Genomic DNA, 17,281 nt, shown 5'->3' with positions numbered 1-17,281 from the left:
CCATCCCTGCGCGTTTGGAACATTTATTTTTTAAAACGTATTTGTATGGATTTCAGCGGGAAGGGAGAGGGAGTGATAGGAACATCAACGACGAGAACCGCTGATGGCTGCCTCCTGCACGGCCCCCGCTGGGGATCGAGCCCGCACCACGGAGCCCACCAGCCGGGCTGGAGTGTGACAAACTCTCGAGGGGCCGTGGGCCCAGGGAGTCGGGGAAACCAGGAGCCCGTGGAGAGTGCAAGCAACACCCCGTCCACAGCACCCGAGCGGCGCGGGGCCCTGGCAGGTGTGACGCGCGATGTCCAGCAGGAGCGGGGGAGCCTGGGCCAGGACACGCCGACCCATCGCCGTTTCTCTGCTGGACACGGGCCAGGAAGTCATGGCGGCCGGTGCGGTGACCACAGGGTGAAGTGGCCCCACAGGCCTTGGGTGCAGACTGAGCCCAAGCCAGGGCCCCGGGACGGGCGGAGCCGTGGGACCGTCTCCTGCGGGGAAACGCCGCACGAAGGCAGGAGGCCCGTGGGCCGCTGGGTCGGCCTGTGTGGTCGGGACAGCAGGGGAAGTGGGTTCCCTGGTCCCTGAGGTGGCACCGAGGGCTGCCCGCCTCTGCTTCCCTGTTCCCACCGCAGAGGCCCGGGCAGGCTGAGCACCCAGGGCCCAGCCTGCGGCTCCCGGCAGGTCCGGGCGAAGCCCAGCCCTCCACTCACTGCCAGGATCGCAGACACAGGAGCCTCTGGCTGCTTTTCAATGAAAAAATATAACCTTTATTAATCCCTTCAACATTCCCGTTTGCACATGGAGCAGAGCAGCCGAGCCCCTGCCACCAACGCGGTTACTCCTGGCAGCGCCTCCCAGGGACCAGCCACTGCCTCCTGCAGCCGGCGGGGCTGGCGGGCCCAGCTCCTGGGGGTGTGGCCGTGGGCATCGGGCCGAGCAGTCCTGGAACAAAAGGACCCCGTGGTGGGGGCGCCCGGAGGCACCGTGCCTGGCGAGGGAAGGGCGGGGCCCACGGCGGGGGCCTCAATGGCATGGCTCCTCTATGGCGCTCGCTCCCCGGAGCCCCCCGGCCCCCGGCTCCAGGAGCTGCTGCCGCCTCTGTGACGAGGCCTCCTGGGGCCGCGGTCTGGACACGGGGGACCCAGCAGCAGAAGCCGCATGCCTGCCCTCGGGCTCACATTCACAGGGAAGAGGGTGAGGGCAGCCACGGACACAGGTAGGGAGGGCGAGTGCCTCAGGACAGACGGACACGGGCAGACGGCTCCTCGGGAGAGTGGTCAAGGAGGGCGTCTCTGAGGAGCTGCCCGCTGAGCAGATGGGGAAGACTGCAGGACAGGGCCAGCAGGAAGGAGCCCCTGCCCTCTGCCCAGGACCCCTGCAGACCCTGGACCCCTGCCTCACACACCCGCCTGCTGTGAGCTCGAGGCAGGGCCCGCCAGGCCACACGCGGCCAGCAGCCGCCCGGACTCACCCGCTCACAGCAGCCGCTTCCTCTTCCGGGCGTGCCGGCCACGCCGGGTCCGGAGCACATCCAAGTCATCGAGATCGTCCGGGCAGGAGGGGGTAGGGCCTTGGCCAGGGTCTGGGACTCCCTAAAACAAGGGGACAGCCGTGACCTTGCAGCCAGGATGGACGAGACAGCAGCAGGAGCAGCGAGGAGTGGGCCGAGGGCGCTGTGGACACCCCACACAATGGGGGCGGGGGCTCTTCCCCTTAATATCTGGGTCCAGCCAGGTCTCCAGGGCTCATCAGCCCAGAAGACAGTCTTGGGACCCCTAGGCAAGGCCCTGGGAGGGAGGTGACAGTCCCAGCAGCCCAGGCTGGTGGGAGCCCCGGGGAGGGGACCCAGCCTCAGCCACAAGCCCCGCCTCCCAGGTGTCAGCCAGCCCAGCAGCCACGGGCACCCAGGGGGGAGGTAGGCACCACTGCTCCTGGAACACCCGCCGGCCTCCCTGACTGGCACAGCGTCTGAGGCGGCCCAGCGCTCCTGCTCGGCCAACAACAGGGGCGGGCGGAGGCGGCCTGGCTGGGACTCCCGGGTGGTGCAGCCACGAGGTGCAGGGACACCTCCCGAGAGGTTTCTGCCAGGTTCCTCATGGGAAACAGGGACCTAGTCCTGCCCGCAGCTCAGAAAGCCCAGGGCGCGGTGCAGAGCCACCTGGAGGGCTGGGTGCACAGGAGTGGGGGGCAGATGCGCCACCCAGGGTGGGTGCGGGCCGAGGGCTCCCGTGTCAGAGGTTCCTTCCTCTCCTCACAGCCAGAGGCCCAAGGGGAGGTGCCTCTGCACAGTCCGCACGCAGCCTCGTCCCCTCCGCACCAGCCACTCTCCCACCCACCACCCCTGGGCAGGGCAGTGCAGCGTGGGGGCACAGCGCCCACAGCCACCCACCTGCACCAGGGTCGTGGCTGCGGACCCTGCCTGGGCACTGCCGCTCGCCTGGCCCTGCTGCCCGCCGCCAGCAGAGCGCGCCAGCTCCTCCAGGTCCTCGTCCTCGCTCCCAGAGGCGGGCCTCGTGGCCGACAAGGTGGTGCGGACGCCGGGAGGGGGCAGCGTGGCCAGCAGCGCGGGCAGGGTGAAGGCGGCCAGGAAGCGGGCCTTCAGCAGCAGGTAGGCCGGGCTGTCCTGCAGCTGCTCCCGCACCCACCCCCGGGAGGCCTGCAGGGCGTCAGCGGCCCTGCCGGGCACCAGGGCTGTGGCTCTGTGCTCCAAGGTCTTCTTGTGGAGAAGGAGGCCAGACAGTGCCCGCAGGCTGCACAGGGCGGGGGGCTGGTAGGGCAGTCTGCTGCCCAGCGGGGGCACACACACCCCCCGCTGCCCCCGGAGCCACTCCTGCACGGCCGGCTCACTCTCCTGGGAGAGCAGGCTGAGGTCCAGGGCATCCTTCTCAGGCCCGCGCTGGGGTGGGGGCGGCCCCTCTGAGCCCAGAAGCACCCTGAGCCCCCCTGGCTCTTCTGGGGACAGCAGTGTCCTTCCCGGGCCAGCACCAGGGGGCACAGGCAGCTGGCAGGGCTGGGCCGCATGACCACACACTTCCGCAGGGATCTGGGGGGGCGGGGCCGGCCGGAGGGACTCGAGGTCTGCCCCGGAGGCAGGGCCTGGTTCTGCGTCCCCGTTGGCTGGGCCCTGGCCTACTGGAGTCTCCGTCAATGAGGGCAACAGAGTCACCGCCAGCACTTGGGGGTCAGGGGTCGCCACTGGCCTGGGGAGGCCCACCACGGCTGGCAACGGCACAGGGAGCAGCCCCGGGGCTGTGAGCACGCTGCTGGCAGGCAGAGGGGTGCTGGCCACCACGTGGGGCCCACCCCTGTGGGTGCCTGGAGCCGGCATCAGCCTGAGGGGCTGGACGAGTGGCTGAGCGGGGTTGGGGGCCGTAGGAAGAAAGGCGGGTGCCTCGGGCAGGCTCTGCCTCCAGGACGTGGCCGGGGCCTGAGACTGTCCGAGCCTGTCCAGCTGGCGGCTCACAGGGACCTGCCAGGCCACGGTGGAGACAGGAGCCAAGGCCAAGGCCTGCAGGGCAAGAGGCCTCGCGTTCGTGGTCGAGACCCCGGAGCCTGGAGCGCTTGGACTGGCCGCCGCAGGGGCCCCTGGCTCGGGCAGTGCGGACGTGGAGACGCCCGGTCCTGTGGCTGGGGGGCCGTGGGAGGCCAGCGCGAGAGGGGGCTGGAGGATCACAGGCGAGGAGACTAGCAGCTGGGGTGGGAGAACCAAGGGGCCCTGGGCAGCCTGGCTGGCTTGGGCCTCCCGCAGCCGCTTCTCTCGAAGCAGCTGGAACACAGTCTTCACTTTGTGCAGGGGGCGGCCTGGAGCCGGCGGGGGCGCCGGAGAGGTGGCCGGGGGCGGGCCGGTCTGCCCCCTGCTCCCTGTGCACCTGGGTCTCTTCGCTGTAGCGCCTCGGGCTGTCACCTGGCCCAGGAGGTGGCCTGAGGGAGGAGAGACCACCACGGAGGTCCAGGTGCCTGTCCAGACCCCTCACCCCACCCCGCAGGTCTCCTGGGGCAGCTGCTGGGAGCGTGGGAGCAGGAGGCCAGGGGCCCCCACACCGTGAGCATCTTTTCTGCCTCCCAGGCCTGTGCTGGGGAGGCCTCCGGGCTTACCCACTGCACTCAGCCACCCCCTCGGGCCAGCGCGGCTCACGCCCCTCAAACAAAACCCTCATCAGTCGTGGCCAGGCGGCTCCCCGTGGGGGACAGAACAGCCCAGAGAAAGGGAGAGGCAGTACCTGGGGTGCTCTGGGCACTGGAAGGCGCCTGGAAAAGAAGGAAGAGACTCAGCACGCGGGGAGTCCCAGGCTGGACCCCTTTTCTTTCTTTTTCCTTTTGCACGTGGCCCCACCCCCTTGCTCACCTGACTACCCTCCCTGACACCTGTTGTGCCACCAAGACCACGGCTCACTTCTTGCCCATAGAGGGGGACAAGGCCCCCCCCCCCCCCACCTGCAGCTAGAGGCTAGGGCCCGGCCTGGCTGGCCCTCCCGGGCTGGCCCCCTCCCCAGACCACTGCCTCCCTCCTGATGCAGCTCCACCCCCAGGCCCCCCCAGCAGAGCTCACGTAGGAGGCTGGGCTGCGGGAGGGGCAGGGCCGGGCTGTGGGACGGGAGGGCACAGGGGTCTGCGGCCTGGCGGGGCCACGGCCACACTTGTCCTTGGACCCTCTTGTGGTCTCCTCCAGTGGTGCCCAGGCTCAGGACACAACCTTTCCCTGAAGGACCCCGTGGGCTTGGCCTCCTGCACCAGGCGAGCCACCCAGCAGGGGTGGGGAGTGTGAGCGAAGCCGGGAGCCGGCGGGCCTGTGTGCGGCCCTGTCTCTCCTCCCGGACGGTGGGGAGTCTTCGGGGCTCCAGGCCCTCCCTGAGCCCAGCCCCACGGGACCCCAGACACCCTTGTCCCTGGAAAGCTGACATCCCTTACTTCCTGGCTGGGCCAACGCCACCTACACCCAGCACTGCCTGGGGGACGAGGGGGGAGGGGGGCAGGAGCCAGGGGAGCCACGGCCGCACTGCCCCGCACTCTCACCTGAGCCCCAGCCTGGGGCAGGGTGGGCGGCTGGGCCTTCCTCTCCTGAATGACCTCCATGCAGCCGGCAGTGTCGATGTGGAACAGCTGAGGGCACAGGGAGCACATGTATCACACACGCGTGACACGTGTGGCAGGAGGCCCTGCCCTGCCCTGAGGCTGCCCCACAGGCCAAGGGCCAAGGCGAAAAGGGTCTGCAGTGGGGCCCAGGCCAGCCCCAACCACAGGCCTCTCGGGACGGGCCCGAGGCCCAGAGGCGCAGGCCGGTCACTGGGCTGCCTGCTGCCCCGATCCGAGCCCTGGGGACAGGGTTCCCAACGCAGCCCACCCTCTGGGACCGGGTTGGAGGACGCGGCAGGGGCGCTGGCACCGTTGTCAGGACCCATGGCTTTAGAAAACTGCACTCCATGAGGGACACCCACCGGCACCCCCACAGCCAGGCACAACGGGGGGCGCTCTGCGGGGCTCACCTGCATGAAGAGGGTGAACACCGGGGTGCTGGCCAGGCGGGCGTCCTGCAGCTGCGCCCCGATGCTGTCGGCTGGGGGACACGGGCACATGTGCAAAGTGGCCCCGGAGCCTGGGTGCCAGGCAGGGAGCCCCGAAGAACCCCAAAGCCAGCTGCCACCCCTCCTGACCAGGGAGGGCAGGGGCCAGGCACTCCGAGCGTGTCCCAGGTGAGACATGCAGACACCCAACCTGCCCGTGGGCCCACAGGAATATGCTCCTGCTGAGGCCCGAATGGCAGCCACTTCCCAGACTGACCGCCTAGCGCTCAGCAGGACGACAGAGGCCAAATCCAACCACCTCCCACGGGACGCCCGCCCTTCTAGGAAAACAAGCGTCTGCAGGGGCCCCAAGCCCGCCCCCCAGCAGGCTCCCCGTGCCCGCCCCCCGGCAGGCTCCCCGTGCCCGGCCCCCGGCAGGCTCCCGGAGCCCCAGGGCAGTACCTCGTGTGGGTGCCGCAGTGGGCCTCCTGGGAGCACAGGGCACGATGATGTCGCCCACCCACGGGCTCACGGCCATCAGCAGCTGGCGCCCGAGGCGCCTCTGCTGCAGGGCGTGCCTCCGGTGCTGCCGCCACATCTGCCGCACATGAGGCCTGGCCACAATGCTGCTGCCCGGGGTGGTCCGCTGGGGTGAGCTGAGCACGCATGGCTTCTGTGGGGGGAAGGCACCTGAGTGCTGCCCCCCAAAGCTGTGTACCTAAGGGGGCGGGGCTGGACCAGGCTGAACAGGGCAGTGCGCACACACAGGTGCACGGCGGGGCGGGGCTGTGATATTATGTGCACACACAGGTGCATGGTGGGGGGGCTGTGATATTATGTGCACACACAGGTACGGGGCGGGGCTGTGTTATTACGTGCACACACAGGTACACGGCGGGGCAGGGCTGTGGTAATATGTGCACACACAGGTACACGGCGGGGCAGGGCTGTGGTAATATGTGCACACACAGGTATGGGGCGGGGCTGTGGTATTATGTGCACACACAGGTTACACGGCGGGCGGGGCTGTGGTAATATGTGCACACACAGGTGCATGGTGGGGGGGCTGTGGTATTACGTGCACACACAGGTGCGGGGCGGGGCGGGGCTGTGGTATTATGTGCACACACAGGTTACACGGCGGGCAGGGCTGTGGTAATATGTGCACACACAGGTGCATGGTGGGGGGGCTGTGGTATTACGTGCACACACAGGTGCGGGGCGGGGCAGGGCTGTGGTATTATGTGCACACACAGGTGCACGCGGGCCGGGGCTGTGGTAATATGTGCACACGCATGCACTCAGCGGGCAGAAGGGTGCAGTGGTGGATGACGTGGGCAGGCCCTTACCCGAGCCCGGCCCCGGTCGGCCATGTTCGTCTTGAGCATGTACCTCAGGGTCTCCAGAGGCACCTTCAGCAGCTGCCTCGCACCCTGACAGACAGACAGACAGACAGCGAGGCTGAAGGCAGGGGCCCAGCGTGAAGCCGCCACCTGGCAGCACGCTAACGCCTCGCCCAGACCCCGAAGCCGGCACCACGGTGGTGAGAAACACGCTCTGAAGCCCGGGCGCCTAGGCGGGCCTCCCCCAAGACAGGCACACGCCCGGCAGGCCAGTGGGACCGGAGCCCAGGCCGGGAGGCGGCGGCTCCTCGCCCACGGTCCCGCCCCCGCTCGGGTGAACGCTTCAGGGAGGGTTCAGCCCGCGGGCCCCGAGCCTCTCCTGCGGGGCTTTCTCAGGCCTCGGCGGGAAGGCTGCTGCCGGCCCACTGCCCTGAGCACCAGCCTCGTGGCTGCCGAACGGCAGCATCCAGCCCCCCGAGCCTGGGCACACCAGGGCCGTGCCCACCTCGTCGGCCGGCCGCTCGGAGGTCCTGGGTTGAGTGTCGGTGCAGGGCGGGGACCCGATGCCGCCCAGGCTGGCGCTGTGTGTCCCGGAGGGGGCCTGTCTGCCCGCCTCCTCCACGTCCCTGCTGCCACCATGAGCAACACTGGAGGCCCGGGGACGGCTCGGGGGGGCAGCTGAGCATCCCGGGGAGCCCCCCGGCCCCAGTGCGTGGGCGCTCTGCCTGGCGGGAACCCACAGGTCCACGTCCGGCACCGTGTGCTGTGCTGGCGGCCGAGACCGGCCACCTTCCTGGGGGCCCCGGGCTGGCTCCGGCTCCGAGTCTCTGCTGTCCCCACTGCTGCTGTCACCGCTGCCGCTGGCCTCGCTGCTGGAGCTCCACCGCACGCTGCGAAGGCGCCGCCGCCGCCGCCTCCCCCGACTCCTCCTCTTTCGGGGGAAAAGGGCTGCATGAGGCCTCAGCTCCTCGGGCGCAGGCTGCTCTCGGGAGGGCGCTGCCCCCCAGGTCCGTCTCCCTCTGCCCTGGGCCACCAACCAGAGCCCTCTCCTCTCCGCCCCCGCGCCCCTCACCCTGCCCCGGGGCAGCCAGCCCGCAGCACAGGGCGCGGCCCTGACGGGCATCGGGGCCTCACCCTGACTATGATCTTCCACTTGCTCAGACACTGGGCGCCTGTCCGGTGGGGCAGCTCCGAGGCAATCTTCTCCCAGCGACCTGCGGAGGATGCGTGCGAGCGTTCGCGTCTGAGGACACGGCCCCTCGGCCAGGAAGAGGCTCTTCCCCAAGAAGCTGGCCCCTCAGGACGCCGTGGTCCCCAGAATGGGCTCCCGCTGCTCTTCCCGCTCAGGAGCTTCCCCCCCAGCTATGCAGCTGGCACCGCTGGGGCAGAGATTCAGCAGGAGACGGCCTTCACTACGAAACCAGCCGCCCGGAGGGGCCGAGGCCGCACGTACCGGGGGCGAGTGCCTCACTTCCCTTCCGGCTCATCTCCGCCTCCGTTTCCCCATGACTGTGACCTGGTCTGTGTGGTGGGACCGGCCACCCCCCGCCTCGTTCCGCCCTGGGAGGAGGGAGAGGACCCGGAGGCAGCCGGGCAGAGCAGCCCCAGCCCCGTGGCCGGCCCAGGACTCACCCACGCCATGCTTCTCTATCAGCTCCAGCAGCTTCTCCTCTTCCTTGGGGCTCCAGCGCCCCTTCTTCACGCTGAAGTGCAGCCTCCGTATGTACCTGGAGGGGACAAGCACACGGGCGCGCTTGGGCGGGGACGGCCTGCCCCGGACGTCGAATGGGCCACAAACCGGAGCCCTGTGCCCGAGCTACAGGGAACCTGGACCTCGTCAGAGTGGGAAACGCACGGCTTCCCCATCGAGCTTGTGCCCAAACTACAGGGAACCTGGACCTCGTCAGAGTGGGAAACGCACGGCTTCCCCATCGAGAAGGGCAAGACGCCTCCCAGGCGGCGAGTGTTTGCAAACGGCGTGCCCGCCAAGAGGCTTCCTGGAGCTTACCCAGGCCTCTCCGCCAGTGACCCGACAAGTAACTCGGAGGGGACGTGGGGCAGGGGCAGGGCACTCCCCAGGGAAGGAAGCCCGCCAGGGCGCTCCTGGGGCAGCCACGCACAGGCCAACCCACACCAGCGGGCACACGGCGGCGCCACGCAGATGCCGTCGGAACAGCAGGGCGTGCTGGCGAGGCCACGGGAGACTGGACTCCGCGTGCGGCTGGGGGATGGAACGTGGGGGCAGCCACTGTGGAGGGTCGTCTGGCGGGTCCCCAGGTTAAGCCAGCGTCACCGTGGGACCTACGTGTGTGTCTGAGAAACGAGGACGTCGCGCGCACGGCACCTCGCTCACAATGTCCCCTTCCAGGCTCGGGCTCAGGCACGCCGCGGCACTCAGCGCGTCCCCACCCATTTCTCAGGCTGACAGGAAGCCAGTGCCCAGACACTGCCAACTGCGCTCCCGACCTCCCCGTCCAGGGCAGTCCGTGTGCCCCTCCCAGAAGCCAGGAACGAAATGTCCCGATGCCATGAACACGGCATGTCCCCCTCCCGGATGCTGGGAGCGAGGCGTGTCCCCTCCTGGACACTGTGGACAGCGCTGCTGTGAGCACAGTGTACCAACAAGTGTCCGAGTCCGTGTTCACATCTTCTGGGCGTGCAGGGGCATTTGCGGGCCACGCGGCAGCGGGCGTGCAGGGGCATTTGCGGGCCACATGGCAGCGGGCGTGCGGGGGCATTTGCGGGCCACATGGCAGCGGGCGTGCAGGGGCATTTGCGGGCCACATGGCAGCGGGTGTGAGGGGCATTTGCGGGCCACGCGGCAGCGGGTGTGCAGGGGCATTTGCGGGCCACGCGGCAGCGGGTGTGCAGAGGGATTTGCGGGCCACGCGGCAGCGGGCGTGCAGGGGCATTTGCGGGCCACGCGGCAGCGGGTGTGAGGGGCATTTGCGGGCCACACGGCAGCGGGCGTGCAGGGGCATTTGCGGGCCACGTGGCGGTCCTATTTAATTCCTGAGGAGCCTTCACGGTACATTCCCACCAGCGGTGCCCAGGGTTCCGGTCTCTCCACATCCTGGGGCAGGAAGTGGTAACCCGTGGGGTGTGACCTGTATTCCCCAAACGATCAAGGATGTGAGCATCTCTCCGTGTGCTTGATCTTCAGAGAAATGTCTGTTCAGGCCCTTGGTCCATTTTTGACTTTTCTTTGCTGGGGAACAGGTTTCACTGTGGGGGGCTCACAACACCCAGAAAGTGACGGCCGCTACGACTCAGTGCTCACACCAAAACCACAGGCTGCGCCCGCAGGGCGCCCTCACCTTTCCCGGCACTGGGTGTCGCTCCTCCCTGGCACCTCCTCCCGGATTTTACACCAGTCGTGCTCCCCGTATTTGGCAACGGCTTGAAGCAACTTCTGCAGGAACGACACAGACAGATGGGCCTCTGCCGTGATCACACCCCCACTCAGTCCGCCAACAGGACGCCAGGGCCCAGCGGCCACCAGAGCGTCCAGGCGCCCTTCCCAGGAGATGGTCCCCGGCCCCCACACCTACCGTATCTTCCTCGGGGGTCCAGAGACCCTTCCTGAGGCGGGGGTCCAGGTTCTTGGTCCACCGATAGATGAGCTGCACCGAGTCCCTCCCCTCCATGTAGTAGACAACTGGGGGCAAAGGGGCCTCGTGAGCTTGCCCCGCCAGGGTCCCCCCGAAGGAGCCTCCATCACCACGGAGCAGGGACCCGGACTCCCTTCTTCCTCCAGCCTCGCCTCGCCATCGCAGACCTGCCGGCCGCCCCTGCCCTCCCGAAGGCGGCCCCGGCCGAGGGCGCGGGGAGGGCCGGAGGCGCAGACTCACTGCGGCGGTAGGGGATGTGGTTGCCCACGCGCATCTCCTGCACCAGCTGGGTGAGCGTGCGGTCCTCCGCCTCCGTCCACGCCCTGCGCTTCAGGTCCTTGTTGTGCTGCTGGAACTGCTGCAGACACTGGAAGGCGCTGCGCCCCGTCTTCACGGCAGACACGGCAGAGGCTGTCACTGGAGCTCACCGTGCGCGGGGGCGCCCGGGCACAGCCGGGGTGGAGGCGCCACGTGGGTGAGGGCTTCCGGGCACCAACAACCCACTCCCCCCCTCTCCCCACCCCCCGCCGACAGGACAGCAAGAGTGCCTGTGACGAGCAGACGCTCTCGGAAAGAAGTCACCTCAGCAAAGTGACAGCGACGCTCGGTTTGAGTGACACCCAAACCACACCCTGCGTCTCAGCTCGGTGCCCACGCAGTCCCCCTGGGCGCCCGGGTCTCCAGGGTCCCTGCAGCACCCCACGCCCCTGGGGTCCGGGAGGTCCTTACCCCCAGCTCCTCGGCGATCTCCTGCCAGTGCAGGTGGCCGTGCTTGGCTGCGATGGCCTTCAGCTGGTCCAGCTCCGACCTGGTCCACTCCTGCTTGTTGATGCTGGGGTGCTCCCAGTTCTGCCAGAACTTCCGGATCTCCTCTGCGCTGCGGCTGCCCTCAAACTGCAGAGAGACCCCCGCGGAGCTGTCACTGGCGGCGGCCGTGCGGGGAAAGCGGGGGCTCCATCCCGGCGCCAGGCCTCGTGCAGCCAAACCCGGAGACTTGGCTCTGAATGCAAAGCTACTCAGCACGCGCCCCTTCAGCAGAGGCTCACACCAGCGGGGGGAGGGGGGGCCCGAGAGCTGCCCCAGTGCTGGCCACGCACCTGGCCACGGGTTCGTGCTGGGTCTGGTGGTAGCCGTGGAGCATGCTCCGACTTACGTTAATGTTGGAGATCTTCTCCCAGTCGTGGCTGTCCAGCCGGCTGCCCAGCAAGGCCTCCTCCGGGAGCTGGCTGCAGAAGCGAGGGCACCGGGTCAGGCCAGCCCCTCGCCCCGTCCACGCCGCCCGGCACCCCACTCACTTGATGTCGCGGATCTCCCTCTCGGCCTTGCCGCTCTGCTTCTCTAGGATCTGCCGCTCCTCCTCGCTCGTGGCCTTGCTCAGCTTCTGCTGCAGGTACTCGAGCCTGGGGGCGGGCAGACCCGCAGGCTAGTTCACCTCCCCAAGCGGCGCGGCTCCTCGCCCGCGGAGAACGCGGCGCCACCCTTGGCTGTCACGTCAGCAGCGAGTGCAGCAACGGCCGGCCGCCCCCCATCCCAGGGCCCAGTGACCGGCTTCCGGCCCTGTGCCAGGCCCTGGGGCGGCCGCGGCCCGCACGCACATGCCCGCTCCCAGGACAGTTTGGGGAGAAAGCCCACCTCCCGCAGCCCAAGGAGGGATGTGACGGCCACCACAGGTAGCCCTGAGCCAGCGTCAAGGCGTGAGGCAACGGGAGGCTCCTGGGACCCACTGGCTGGACCACAGGTGCTGTGATATGGTCACGTGACGTCACCCCATCAGCACACACATAAAGCAGGTCTCGTGGACGGTCCCCGTTTTCACGGGTGGAAACCGAGGCCCAGACCAGAGAAACTGCCCGAGTCGGACCAGGACTGTGGGGGCCTGGCTAACCCGCTTCCACACTGGGCCTGCAGCCGCTGCCGCAGGGGACCAGCAAGAGGGGGACCAGCAAGAGGGGGACCAGCAAGAGGGGGACCAGCAAGAGGGGGACCAGCAAGGGGGGGACCAGCAAGGGGGGGACCAGCAGGGGGGCCCGGCCTGTGCCAGGCCCTGGAGACTCACTTCAGTAACTTGGGCTGGAGCAGGCGCTGCAGGCGGTCGCTCACCACTGCCTTCCTGAGCAAGGCCTTCTCCCAGCTCTTCCCTGCGGAGACGCAGCTCAGCGGGCTGCCGGGGCCGGGCCTCCCCAGGACCCACCCACGCCGTTAGCTCCGACTTCCACGTACGGTCAGAGGAAACGGAGGACAAACCACCCCTCTGGGCCCACCGCAAGGTGTCCCCACAAGGACCCCATCAGTGCGGGGAGGCTGGGCTGGGCGTGACCCGGCCCGGTGTGTGGCCAGGAGGGAGCGGAGAGCCGCCCGAGCCTGGGGAGAGGGTGCGGGAGGCGCGGTGCCGAGCGCGGCCCTCACATTTGGTCACCAGGAGCTCCTCAAAGGTCTTGATGCCCTGGCCAGCCTTCTCCCGCGCGTCCTCGTTGGCAGGAGGCCCCTGTCCGAGAGCACGGTGTCACGATGTGGGCGTCACGGCCAGGTGTGCTCCCCACGGGGCCCAGCGCGGACTCAGGACCCTTCTCCTCCGCCTCCTCCAGCAGCCAGGCCCCGTGCCAGGCCCGGCCCTGAATGCCTGGACCCGGAGCAGCTGCCTCCCTGGGCACCGGGCACCACCAACTGGCAGAGGGCGGGCTTAGGGACTGCAGAGGGTGGCGAAGAGGGGAAGACTGCCACGAGCAATGCCGGGCTCCACACCGCCAGGACCGGGCAGCCCTGCCTAGCTGGCCCCCGGCCACCCCTGGAGGCCGGGTCCTGGCTGGTCCGCGGAGCAGCTAGCCGGCCCCACTCCAGGAGGCGGCCCCGACTTGCTCCACTGGGCCCGGGAGGGTGCTAGGACGTTGGAGACCACCGCCCGGAAGACCACGGGAATTCATGACAGGCTGCGGGGGTGCGCCCTCCCCATGGAGCCCAATGCCTCGGACTCACCACTCCGGTGACCTTGTCCTTGAAGTAGGGCTTCAGGAAGTGCCCGATGTACAGGTTCAGGGGCAGGCTCTTGCCGTCCTTCACCCTGGGGCCTTTGGATCCTGCCAGGTCCCACATGACTTCCTCCTGTGGACACGAGGGGCCCGTGGCAGAACCGCCCCGGTCCCGGAGGCCTGGCGGGTGCGCGGGCCGGACCCTCTCCTACCTGCTGCTCCCGGTTCTGGGCCAGCAGCAGGCGGACCTCCGCCAGCTTCTCCTGGAGCACCAGCTGGTAGACCATGTTCAGCTGCAAGCAGGTCTCCGGGTCTTCAGGAAGCGTCTTCCCCTTGGGGTCGTCCTCGTCATTGCTGGCTCCATCCCACCTCTCTTCTTCCTGGTCACCACAGAGGCTGCGGGTGAGGAAGCGGGGCCACCAGCGCTTCCACCCTCAGGGCCGAGACCCAGCCGCTGGACTGGCAGGACCCCCCTGCCGTGGAATTCCTGTGCACCCCTTCCCTCACTGAGAACTCATTTCCGTTTCTAGGAAGGGGGGTGGGTGTGTGTGAGGCAAGGGGGGTAGTTCCACTTTGTTTCTGCTAAACTTGGACCCTGTGACGGGCCCGTGTGATGTCCAGCACAGGCAGGTGGCAGACGGCAGGCGGCAGCAGCGCACGCAAAGCCAGAAAGCGGGAAGGCAGTGAGTCTGAGCAGATGCGGGCAGCCCACGCGGGGGCCTCAGGGGCCTGCCCGCCGCGGCGGACAGGAGGCGGCGCCGCTCCTACCAACGAGGTGAAGAAACAAGCAAACTGCGGAAATGTCCCCAAATTACAGAAAACTCCCGAGTGATCGGAGAAGAGTTAGCAGTCGCCAGGCTGAGTGACTCCTTGCCGGACACTGTTCTGGATGCTCCTGGGTGTGACTGACGGGGCTGTAACTGCCCCCTCCCCCTGCACAGACGTGGAGGCCGAGGCCCGGGCGGCCCGCTGCCTGCCCTCCGTGCGTGCTGTCGGGCTGAGAGGAACTAGGGCTTGGGAAGTCAGAAGGGACACACACCAACCTACTAACAATGTTCGTGTTGACGACACGTGACCAGGTTAACAACACGCGTCGTTTTATTACAGGAACCCCCTCCCCAGCACCCGGCCAGCTCAGGGCGGTAGTTACCGAGCTCGGGGGACCAGCAGAGGCAGAGTCCTCGTCGGTCAGCGAATCTGTGGGGACACAAACACACCGCTGTGACCGCCATGGAAACAGATGGGCTGGCAAGGGGCCCCCATAGGCACCGAGGCGCCGACCCGCAGGCGTGGCACCCCCCCCCGCCCCCCGGGGCAGCTGCTGCCGATGAGGGAAGGGCTGAGAGACCTCAGGGTGAGACTTGGGGTGCTGGACCTTCCCTCCCCGACAGCACCCAGGAGCTGAGCACTGTTCGCTGGCCAGGAGGCGGGTACTGGACCGGGCAGGTCAGTGAGAAAGAGGAGACAGAGGCCCAACCCGAAGCGCCCCAGGCACGCAGGGACAGGGACTACGGGGACCACCGGGGAGGAGACGGACGCCGAGGCCCTGGGAACAGGTGAACGAAGTGGGGCCTCAGAAGGCAGGCCTCTAGCAGGAGCTGTGTGAGGGGCACCCGGCCCCAGGGGACCCAGAGAGAGGACAGTTTGTGCCCGTGGAACAGGGGGGCCAGGGGACGGGGTGCTCAGCTGCGGTGGCTGTTCAGGCCTGGGGTTCTCCCAGGACAGCCTGATGTAGGTGCCCACCAGGGGGCGGGGAGCTCGGGCAGGGCCAGGGGCTGGTGCCGAAGGGACAGTGAGAGACTGTCCGTGGTGTGAGCCGAGTCCGGTTCTGGTGAGAACCGCTGGTCCCGGCAGCACCGCGTGGCCCACAGGAGCCGCAGGCAGAGGCGGCCGCGTCCTGGGAGCGCACCTGTGTCCGAGCCGGAATCCGAGCCGAGGCTGGACCCTGAGGCCTCCTCATCGAAACCCAACATCCGTTCCAGCGCCTGGATCTCCTGTGCTATTTTCTCTCTCTCGGCGTCTACGTCCATGGTTTCTGCCTGCCTCCAGAGACCGGAGCGGGGGGACCGCTCTCCTCCGGACCGCGCCTGCAGGGGTGGCAGGAGCTGACCAAAGCTGGGGCCCGGGCTGAGACCTGGCACCCCCTCCCCAGGCACCCCCGCTCTTTGCCGTGGGGTGCTGAACCACCTGCAGGGACCCTGCCTGCTCCGAGGCTGCGACCAGCACGTGGTGGGGGGCGTGGCGGGCACCAACAGCACCCTAATGCCAGGCCGGTCTTCCCACAAGCAACCGCGAGCGCTGGGCGCCCAGGGCAGAGGGGCAGGGTGTGGGGCTGTCGCCAGGGGACGAGGAGCGGCCCCGGACCACAGGCGGCGGCGCCGCTCGCGGGGGTCCGCCCGTCGCTGTGAGCAGGTGGCCGGCACCGAGAGCAGGGCCGGCCGGCGGGCCCCGCCGTTTCCCCGCAGCCGGAGCCGCACCGCGGTGGCCGACACTGAGCGGACGCCTGTGGGAGGCACCGGCCCGGACCCGAAAGGGGGAGGGGGCGGGGCTGAGGGGGCGAGAGAACCGGCACAGGCAGGGGCAACGCCGGGGAGCGCAGCGCAGCCCGAGGGCCGAAAGCAAGCGAGGGTCGGCGCCCGCCGTCGGCAAGGCCTCGCCCGCCGGAGGCAGCCCCATCCCCGCACAAAGCGCCCGGCTTACCCTTGAAACGCCTACAGACGGAGCTCAGCGGAGCCAGGCCCGGCCCGGGAGCCGCCGCCGCCTCACCCGCTGCCGCTGCCGCCACGCTTCCGGCAGCCGCGCGACTCGGACACCGCGGGCCGGAAGTCCCGCCTCCGAGGCCTCGCACAGGCGCGGGGAACGCCGGGAGCGGCCCTGGGCGGCGGGCAGGCCGGTGCTGCCCCCATTCGGTCGCCCCCGGCACTGCCCGCGTGCGCAGGCCGCCTAGCGGGGCAGCTGGGCGGGATGCGCAGGGGGACCGGGTCCGCAGCCCACAGGGGCTCTCCCCGCCCCCGCAGCCGCGCGGGACCCCAGCCGGTGCCTCCTGGGCTCCGTTCTTCCCGGTGAATTGGGTCTAGGATTCTGGATGAGCCACCAGTGAGGAAACCTGCCAAGTGCTGGGTCTCTGCACACCTACAGGTCAGAGGGGTGTCCGCCCCAGGGCAGGGCAGGACTGCGCGGGCGGGGCAAGTCTTATTTCTCTTAATAAGGAATGCTTCGCGAATTTGCACGTTTTCCTTGCGCAGAGGCCATGCTAACCTTCTCTGTATCGGTCCAATTTTAGTATATGTGCTGGGGCAGCTAACACTAGGATCTTGGGAGATGAGTGGGACCCCCCGCCCCGCAAAAGGAGCGGGTCTCCCTGCACTGAAGGTGAGCCCTCGAAGGGCAGAGCCACCAGTGGCTCCTTCAGTGGCTGCCGCCCTGGCAGCGACCCAGAGGCTGAGGTTCGACAACTTGGTCATGTGACCTGTATGTTCATGGCTTCTCCTGGGAAACACTTCAAACTATAGAGGGGGCTGAAGGGCTGGTGCTGGGGTGCTCCTGTTTCAGGCCCGGCCTGGCTGCGGGCAGGGGGCACCCGGCTGGTGCTCTGCTGCATATCGCCTGCCCCCCTAAAATGCTGTGCCCGTCCTGCAGGGCCCCAAGAGGCAGCCTCCCCCGGCAGCCCTGCCTTTGTCGTTCCCCAGAGCTGCTGTGTACACCAGAGGACCTCATCCCAGCACTTTCCTACTACACCGCATGTCTGAGTTGGCGCAACCGGCTCTGCACCACCGGCTGGAGCACGCGGCGGGTCAGTGAGCTGAGGGTGGGTCACCGGTGACTTCTGGAAGGCTCTTCCCTGTAGCCAAGATCAGAAAGTC

General features: G+C 68.6%; 1 protein-coding gene across 1 annotated transcript; it reads right to left on the bottom strand.

Annotated features, from left to right (window-relative positions):
- Positions 1-745: 745 nt before the first annotated feature.
- Positions 746-16,236, bottom strand: SNAPC4 (small nuclear RNA activating complex polypeptide 4). Its single transcript, XM_080667885.1, has 24 exons — positions 16,119-16,236; positions 15,328-15,505; positions 14,569-14,615; positions 13,631-13,798; positions 13,426-13,551; positions 12,859-12,937; positions 12,509-12,590; positions 11,748-11,852; positions 11,606-11,678; positions 11,182-11,346; positions 10,693-10,840; positions 10,393-10,499; positions 10,159-10,253; positions 8,474-8,568; positions 7,976-8,055; positions 7,347-7,772; positions 6,848-6,931; positions 5,961-6,171; positions 5,481-5,551; positions 5,011-5,097; positions 4,218-4,245; positions 2,387-3,918; positions 1,469-1,589; positions 746-939 (listed from the first exon to the last, which is right to left on the bottom strand). The coding sequence occupies exons 2-23, from the start codon at positions 15,446-15,448 to the stop codon at positions 1,473-1,475; spliced, it is 4,047 nt and encodes a 1,348-aa protein (XP_080524011.1). The 5' UTR covers positions 15,449-15,505; positions 16,119-16,236; the 3' UTR covers positions 746-939; positions 1,469-1,472.
- Positions 16,237-17,281: the final 1,045 nt, after the last annotated feature.

This window comes from Plecotus auritus, assembly GCF_963455305.1.
Source record: "Plecotus auritus genome assembly, chromosome: 5".
Classification (NCBI taxonomy): Eukaryota; Metazoa; Chordata; class Mammalia; order Chiroptera; family Vespertilionidae; genus Plecotus; species Plecotus auritus.
The sequence above is the reverse complement of the archived record's forward strand: the minus strand, read 5'-3'. Positions and strand labels throughout refer to the sequence as shown.